The 8,621-nt window shown below is 53.4% G+C and overlaps 1 protein-coding gene across 1 annotated transcript in view; it reads left to right on the top strand.

The window, feature by feature from the left end:
* MZF1 (myeloid zinc finger 1) overlaps positions 1-5,707 on the top strand; it is an 11,078-nt gene extending 5,371 nt beyond the window's left edge. Inside the window, exon 6 of the mRNA XM_017509651.2 lies at positions 4,107-5,707. Within this exon, the coding sequence (XP_017365140.1) occupies positions 4,107-5,539 (1,433 nt within the window). The 3' untranslated portion in view covers positions 5,540-5,707. The remainder of the gene's footprint in view (positions 1-4,106) is intronic.
* Positions 5,708-8,621: the final 2,914 nt, after the last annotated feature.

Raw genomic sequence — 8,621 nt, 5'->3', positions numbered from 1 at the left:
TTTCCTTAGGGTCTCACTGTTTTACACAGGCTAGAGCACAGTGGTGCCATCATAGCTCACTGTAACCTCAAACTCCTGGGCTCAAGTGATCCTCCCACCCCAGCCTCCCAAGTAACTGGGACTACAAGGCATTTTTTTATTTTTTGGTAGAAGCAGGTGCTCACTATGTTGCCAGGGCTGGTCTTGAATTCCTGCCTCAAATGATCTTCCCATCTTCTCTCCTCCCACAGTGCTGGGATTACAGGCATGAGGTACTGCGTCTAGCCTCTTCTAGCATATTTTTGATTTCCAAGAGTGTTTTCATTCTCTGAATGCTCATTTTTTTAGTTGCCACCTGTTGTTCTTTCATTTGTAATGTCTTTTCCTTTTTTCTCTGAGAACAGCAGTCACTTTTTTAAAAAAGTTTTCTTAAAAAAACAGCGTGGTCTCTCTTCTCTTCTAGCTGTTGGCTTATATGTAAGAGAGGGGGACCACAGATCCGCCTGGCAGCTCTGGGCAGGTAGATAAGGGGTTTATTGGCTGTGACAACAAACCAGGGCTGGAAGGGACATGGGGGAAGCCCACTCCCCAAGGAGGCCCTTTTCTTAGGGGATGTGAGCAAGCAGCTTGAGTATGAGTGGATACTGCAGACAGATCCATAGGGCAATGTGGCTGGCCAGTTTGGGGGCACCCTCCACTGTGAGCATGTTTAGGTCCATCCTCTGAATCCTACAAGAAGGTACCTTTAGCTTCCTGCCAGCATCCTTGGGAGACAGGTTGACATCTCAGCATCCGGTGGGACGATTTACATAATTCCCCTGACTTACTCAGTAGTTTCCCACCCTTAACATAGCCTTCTGCAAGGATGGAAGAAATCCAGGAGTCAGAGTCACAGCAGTACATACTGTTGGCTCAGAATTCTGTGCAGAGCCTACAGCAGCAGCTCTGCCCAGCATCAGCTTCTGAAACAGCCTCTCCATCCTGGTTGGTGCCCTGCCCATTCACCTGCATGGGCAGAGGTACCGGGTACCTCCAACTCCTGAGTTTTTAGAACCTTCTTAGCCAGGTGCAGTGGCTCGTGCCTGTAACCTCAGCACTTTGGGAGGCCTTGGCAGTTGGACTGCTTGAGTCCAAGAGTTTGAGACCATCCTGGGCAACATGGCAAAACTGTGTCTCAATGAAAAAATAATACAAAAAATTAGCATGGTGGCACATACCTGTAGTCCCAGCTACTTGCAAGGCTGAGGTGGGAGAATCACCCAAGCCACGGAAGTCAAGGCTGCAGTGAGCTGAGATCGTGCCACTGCACTCCAGCCTGGGCAACAGGAATGAGACCCAGTCTCAAAAAAAAAAAAAAAAAAAAAAAACAAACTTGGTATAAATCTGTGCCTTCTCTTTGCAGCCAGAGGGTTTTATCTATCTATTTATTTATGATATGGAGTCTTGCTTTATTTAAAGAGACAGGGTTTTGCTCTGTCACCCAGGCTGGTCTTGAACTCCTGACCTCACGTGATCCTCCTGCTTCAGTTTTCCAAGTAGCTGCAATTACAGGCTCAAGCCACCATACCTGGCTCAGAGAGGTCTTTTTATGTCTTCATCAGGACAATATTCTGAATAGCTAATACACTCATGTGTTAGGAAATTCAAAAGGCACAAGACCGTATACAGTGAAATGCCTCTTCCCTGCCTGTACCACACAATCCTACTCTCTAACAGCCAACATTCCTTCTTTCTTATGTGTCTTTCTAAAAAGACTCTATACATAGAGAAGTAAACACATTTACAGACTCATGTTTATCACCTCCCCACCCCCCTTTTTTTTTTGAGATGGAGTTTCACTCTTGTTGTCCATGCTGGAATGCATGCAATGGCATGATCTTGGCTCACCACAACCTCCGCTTCCTGGGTTCAAGCGATTCTCCTGCCTCAGCCTACCAAGTAGCTGGGATTACAGCCATGCGCCACCATGCCCAGCTAATTTTGTATTTTTAGTAGAGACAGGGTTTCTCCATGTTGGTCAGGCTGGTCTCAAACTCCTGACCTCAGGTTATCCGCCCACCTTGGCCTCCCAAAGTGCTGGGATTACAGGCGTGAGTCACCATGCCCAGCTCATTCCTCTAAAAAACACACATGGGCTGGGTGTGGTGGTTCATGCCTGTAATCCCAACACTTTGGGAGGCCGAGGAGGGTGGATTATCTGAGGTTAGGAGTTTTAGACTAGCCTGGCCAACATGGTGAAACCCCTTCTCTGCTAAAAATATAAACAATTAGCCAGGCGTGGTGGTGTGTGCCTGTAATCCCAACTACTTGGGAGGCTGAGGCAGCAGAATAGCTTGAACCTGGGAGGCGGAGGTTGCAGTGAACCACTTCATCATGGGTGACAGAGCAAGACTCCATCTAAAAAAAAAAAAGGATGTTTAATCTCCACCTTGTTCCAAATGTGGCATCTTTTTGTGCATCTTCCAACTTCAATACACAGCAGCAAGTACTCTACCTCTTTGGACTGTTACATAGAACCCCGCTGTGGCTCACTGTAGACACACCATTGAAAACCTTGTATATAGGTCATTTAGCACAAGGAGGAATACAACTATTGGAGAAATACCTAAAAGTGGAATTACTTGGTTAAAGTGTGGGACATTTGCTGTTTTGATGGATTCTGCCACACTGTCTTCCCATTTATATTCACCAGCAATACATAGGAACACTTGAGTCCCCGCAGTGAGGGTATGGAAATGGCAGATGAGTTAAGCCCAAAAGTGCATTTTTTCTTACTAGGAGGAGATGCAGTACATTTTATGGGATATAAGCATTAGTTACATTTCCTGTCCTGTTCACATCCTTTGCATGTACCTATTAGGTTATTGGTCTTTCTTGATTTATTGTAGCTCTTTACTTAGGAGGTTAATTAGCCCTTTGCCTTTGGAGAGTTTTTTAGTTTGCCATTTGCCCTTTTTTGTTTTTTTATTATTGTGGTTTTTTTTGTTTTTTCCCTGAAACGGAGTTTCGCTCTTGTTACCCAGGCTGGAGTGCAATGGCACGATCTCGGCTCACCGCAACCTCCACCTCCTGGGTTCAGGCAATTCTCCTGCCTCAGCCTCCTGAGCAGCTGAGATTACAGGCACGCGCCACCATGCCCAGCTAATTTTTTGTATTTTTAGTAGAGACAGGGTTTCACCATGTTGACCAGGATGGTCTCGATCTCTTGACCTCGTGATCTCCCCGCCTCGGCCTCCCAAAGTGCTGGGATTACAGGTGTGAGCCACCACGCCCGGCTATTATTTTTATTTATATTATTTATTTATTTATTTATTTTGCCATTTGTCTTTTGACTCTGATGTGGTTTTTGCTGATTTCTTTTGATGTATTCTAATTTATCTGACTTTTCTTTGGCGGCCTGTGGATTTTCTTTCACCCACTAAAAGCCCTCACTGCTCTTTCAGTCTTCTTGATTGAACCTCCTCCAGGCTTCCCACCTTCTCCAGGCCCTGATTCTCAGTTGCAGTTGCTAATGCCTCCTCCTTCACCCAGCCTCTGATGCTGGAGTCCTCACAGTATGGCTGGGACCGACTTCTCTCCTCTGTAGACACCCATCCTGTGTTGATCACTTGCAGGCCCAGGGTTCTGTGTGCCATGTGTATGCCCCAGAGCCCTTGCTCACGTTTCCCCACAGCATGCGTGAAGTTTGTGTTCCTCAGATGGCCCACAGACATGGCAAGGAAGGCACATCCAAACCCCAGACCACCATCTGGGAGCCTGCACTCCCTTTCTGTTGGCTCCACCTCCAGCCTCCCTGAGACCCACCCACTTCCTTGCATTTGCAGAGATCATCACTTTCCGCCTAGACAGTGCCCCCATGCTTGCCCTGCAGCCCTTCCAGTAACGATTTTTTGCTACTTAAATTAGACCTGGAAAGCTTTTTCACACAGCCCAGTCTTCCTCCTCCTGCTGGGTTCTGTCTCTTTGTCACCTCCTCAGAGAAGTCTAATCCCTACCCCTGTCTTTGTCACTTCCATCTACCTCATTGATCAGTTTTAGGTCCCTGTAGTTCTGTGTCCCCAGGGCTGAAATGGGTCTGGGCGCGGTGGGCATTCTGTCATGAATGAGTGGTCCCTTTGTGCATGCAGGGTTTGCGCTGCAGCTGGACAGCGTCTCCTCAGGTCCAGGTAGTGTAAGCCCCCACCTCCACGTCCCCTGGGACCTCGGCATGGCTGGCCTTTCTGGCCAGATCCAATCACCCTCCTGCGAAGGTGGCTTTGCACATGCGCTTGTGCTCCCCAGCGATCTGAGAGGTGAGCAGGACCCCACGGACGAGGATCCCTGCCGGGGTGTGGGCCCAGCTCTGGTCACCACCCGCTGGCGCACCCCCAGGGGCCGGAGCCGGGGCCGCCCCAGCACTGGGGGCGGGGCGGTTAGGGGCGGCCGTTGCGATGTGTGTGGCAAGGTGTTTAGCCAACGCAGCAACCTGCTGAGGCACCAGAAGATCCACACGGGTGAGCGACCATTCGTGTGCAGTGAGTGCGGCCGCAGCTTCAGCCGCAGCTCGCACCTGCTGCGCCACCAGCTTACGCACACCGAGGAGCGGCCGTTCGTGTGTGGCGACTGTGGCCAGGGCTTCGTGCGCAGTGCGCGCCTGGAAGAGCATCGGCGCGTGCACACGGGCGAACAGCCTTTCCGTTGCACTGAGTGCGGCCAGAGCTTCCGGCAGCGCTCCAACCTGCTGCAGCACCAGCGCATCCACGGCGACCCCCCGGGCCCTGGCGCTATGCCCCCGGCCCCTGCTGGTGTGCCCGAGCCTCCCGGCCCCTTTCCGTGCAGCGAGTGCCGCGAGAGCTTTGCGAGGCGCGCCGTGCTGCTGGAGCACCAGGCCGTGCACACGGGCGACAAGTCGTTTGGCTGCGTTGAGTGCGGCGAGCGCTTTGGCCGCCGCTCAGTACTGCTGCAGCACCGGCGCGTGCACAGCGGCGAGCGGCCGTTCGCCTGTACAGAATGCGGCCAGAGCTTCCGGCAACGCTCTAACCTCACGCAGCACCGGCGCATCCACACCGGGGAGAGGCCCTTCGCCTGCGCCGAGTGCGGCAAGGCCTTCCGCCAGCGGCCCACACTCACGCAGCACCTGCGCGTACACACGGGCGAGAAACCCTTTGCCTGCCCCGAGTGTGGCCAGCGCTTCAGCCAGCGCCTCAAGCTCACGCGTCATCAAAGGACACACACCGGCGAGAAGCCCTACCACTGCGGCGAGTGTGGCCTGGGCTTCACGCAGGTCTCGCGGCTCACGGAGCACCAGCGCATCCACACGGGTGAACGGCCCTTCGTCTGCCCTGAGTGCGGCCAGAGCTTTCGGCAGCACGCCAACCTCACCCAACATCGGCGCATCCACACAGGCGAACGGCCCTACGCGTGCCCTGAGTGTGGCAAGGCCTTCCGCCAGCGGCCTACACTCACACAGCATCTGCGCACCCACCGACGAGAGAAGCCCTTTGCCTGCCAGGAATGTGGCCGCCGCTTCCACCAGAGCACCAAGCTTATCCAGCACCAGCGCATCCACAGCACCGAGTAGCTCCAGCCGGGATGCACTGTGCCTGAGTGGTCGGAACACCTACTTCACCTGGTGGTTGCGAGGCTGGCGATTACATAAGTATAAGCAGGTCCACCCAGTTTATACTTATAAGGGCTTGGCCCCTGTAGGTGTTCAATAAACCATAGATGGAAACTGGGTATTCACCCACTCAGTGCCTCCCCAACTGTGCAGTCCTTCATTGCCCACCCCCAACCACACTGCGCACCCTCCAACCCCCACAGTGCTGGGCTGGTGTGCTCCCTCTGCAACCACGTGGTTCCTGTGAGGGTTCCCCTCCACAACACCCCCCTTCACCCCCACAGAGGTGGCTCCTAGCATCACCAACCCCCATGTGGGATGGCCCCTGTACCAAGCTTCTGGTTTACACTGAGGCAACTGACCAGCAGCAGGTGGGGCAGAACTGCCCTGGGCAGTGCAGCCTCAGCTCTCCCTGGGCAATGAACCTCGGTTTCCCAAACACAGAGAGGAAGAAATGTTCTCTGTGAGCATCCACCAAGAGTCCATATGTGTGTAGCATGGTGCCATGCGTGATGCATCAGGGTCCAGTCAAGAGAACACAGCAGATGTTTTTAACAGAGCTGCTAACTAGGTGTTAGGGGATTGATGGGAGACTGAAAAGGTTGTTAGTCTGTCTTAGAAGCGGGAAGGTTCCTGAAGGAAGCAGCTAGACCCTTAGGACTAGAGGAACAAAGGGAAGCACTGCAACTTATAAGCTCCAATGAGTTTCCAGTGGAGCTGGAACTCAGGCCCCTGAGAAGAAGGGGACACTGCTGAGCTGGTCCTGGCGTGTCTTAGCTGGCAGGGACACCCTGTGGGCCTAGGACCCAGAGTTGTAAGGGAGTACTGCTCAGCTGGTCTGGAGGTCTCTGGTCTCAAAAGGGTGCCCCATAGGCCTAAGAGACTCATGAAGAGGGGGCACTGGTGTGGGTGTCTCCATGGGGCCCAGTGAGCCTGGTTTTGGGAAGTACATAAAAACTACTGCTCCTGAGAGGACCTGCTGTTGCCAGGTGGAAGAGGTGCTGCTACCCTGTTCTCTTCTCCCTTCCCAACCCGTTCCAGTTTGCCCCTAACAGAGCTGCAGGTGAAGAGGGATGTTTGTAAGATCTCTGCCCTGCACAGTGATGCCTAGGTGGGCAGGTCTGGAGCCCAGCCCTTGTCATCCCATGGAATTTTCCCTTGATACTAAGACAGGGGCCCCCAAGAGTTGGGAGAACAGTCAACCCTCAGGGAGGTTACCAGCCTCCCAAGACCACCAGTCCTCCTTGCTCCACATCAGTGTTGCTGATTCCCATGACACTAGCTCTCCCACCCCAGCTCAGCAGTCCAGTTACCCTCACCCTGGCAGCACTCTACTCCTTGCAGTGGTCATGAACAGCCAAGGCTTTCTACCATCGGTGGGAGCAGCCCCTGAAGAGCTGTACCCACAGGGACATTCAGCATCACACCCTTACAACTACAGGAACAAAGGGAAGCAGTAGGATCACAGCACTTCTTACAGCTGGGGGCCCAGGATCCCACTTGGATCTGCCAACCCCCAGGTTTGTGGGTGGTACTGTGCCTAAACTGTGATGCTTCCAACCTGCATGCTCCCCTCCCCATCTTGTCATGGCTAGTCCCTGGGCATGGACCAAGCAAACCCCCAGGAGAGGACCCAGACAGGCCAGATTCTCCCTAGCCAACCAAGATCATGTGATCCAGCAGGAGCAAACTGATACCTGGTAATCCAGATTCTGCCTTAGGATGTCTTTGTAAAACTCCTTTACACCTAGGAAACTACTTCCTAGGTTTAAAAACTGGACGATTTTACCTGGAAATTCAGATTTTTCAGGACTTCCCTGTTCGTGTGTTTACAACCAGCAGGTGATGAGGGTGTGGGACGCTGCAGATGGAACCCCAGCCAGTCTGAGAAGCCAAGGCTGCAGGCTGTGGGCCACTTTCCCTGACCTGTGGTAATCATTCCCATCACTAGAGTTGAAGGCTTCTCCCGCCCTGGCCCCATGCACATTAGAAGGTTTCAGTCAGCAGTGGATTCAGCAGCTTAGGTGAAAGTGGACAGATGCTGAAAGCGCAGGTTCAGCACACTGCAGGCTTCAGAACAGCGTCTCCAGGACCCAGTGCCATTGCCTATTTTGGCCTAGCCATCTTCCCCTTTCGTCCCATCGGCCAGGTCCTTCACACAGCACCCCCCCACACACACAGCCCTCCAGTGGGTGACTTGGGTGCAGGTAACACAAGGTGAAAAGCAGTTTGAAAGAAAGGAGTCTATGTGCAGCAGGGTCCAGCTTGAGCCTTAAACCCCAGTCAAGGTCTCACTCTGGCTAGGTACCAGGCTAGCCTTGGCCCTGGACATTTCAAGGAACTGAGACTCGAGGCTTGTTGTCCAAGCTTCTTCCAGGGGTGCAGCCGGACAGACTTTCTCCTGCTGCTTCAAGTCACCCTAACCCACAAGACTTGTCTGTTTTCACCCTTGGGCGAGGATCTGCAGAATCAGAGGGGCGGCGCCTGGGCCCCTCTGCAGGCAAGTGCCACCACACCAAGCGCTCCCAGGCACGATGGTTTCCGTGGTGACGGCCGGAAGTCGCTAACCCGCAAGGTTCGGTTTCCTCCCGCCCTCCCAGACACACTGAGCTGTGATTGGATGGGAAGTTGACTCCCCGCCTTTATCCCCTTTTTCACATACCGGGTGAAGCGGTAAGGCCGCAGTGCGTCTCCGCTGGAATTGGGGGCGCACTCCCAGAACGGCCCGGCTCCGCCCCTACACCGCGTTCCCCAAGTGTCCGCCCCGACAGGTTTTCCTCTACACCGCCTTAACCCTCCAGAGTGCTTACCACCACCTGGCACAATACATGTGTTGTTAGTTTACCTCAATCAGAATCTCCAGGAACAGGGATCTTTGGGTTTGCGATGGGACAATGAAGGTGCTCGACCTCGCACCCTCTGGGTAACGCCTCTAGTCTCACTCAGGGTCTCGCTGCGATCACCCTGCCTTTGTCTGTGACCTATGGGGTCGAAGGCTCTGACCCACGCGCGCCGCGCTATGCACAAGCACAACATAGGATGA

This window comes from Cebus imitator, unplaced genomic scaffold (assembly GCF_001604975.1).
Source record: "Cebus imitator isolate Cc_AM_T3 unplaced genomic scaffold, Cebus_imitator-1.0 Scaffold417, whole genome shotgun sequence".
NCBI classification, from domain to species: domain Eukaryota; kingdom Metazoa; phylum Chordata; class Mammalia; order Primates; family Cebidae; genus Cebus; species Cebus imitator.
This window is presented reverse-complemented; position numbering and strand designations above follow the sequence as displayed.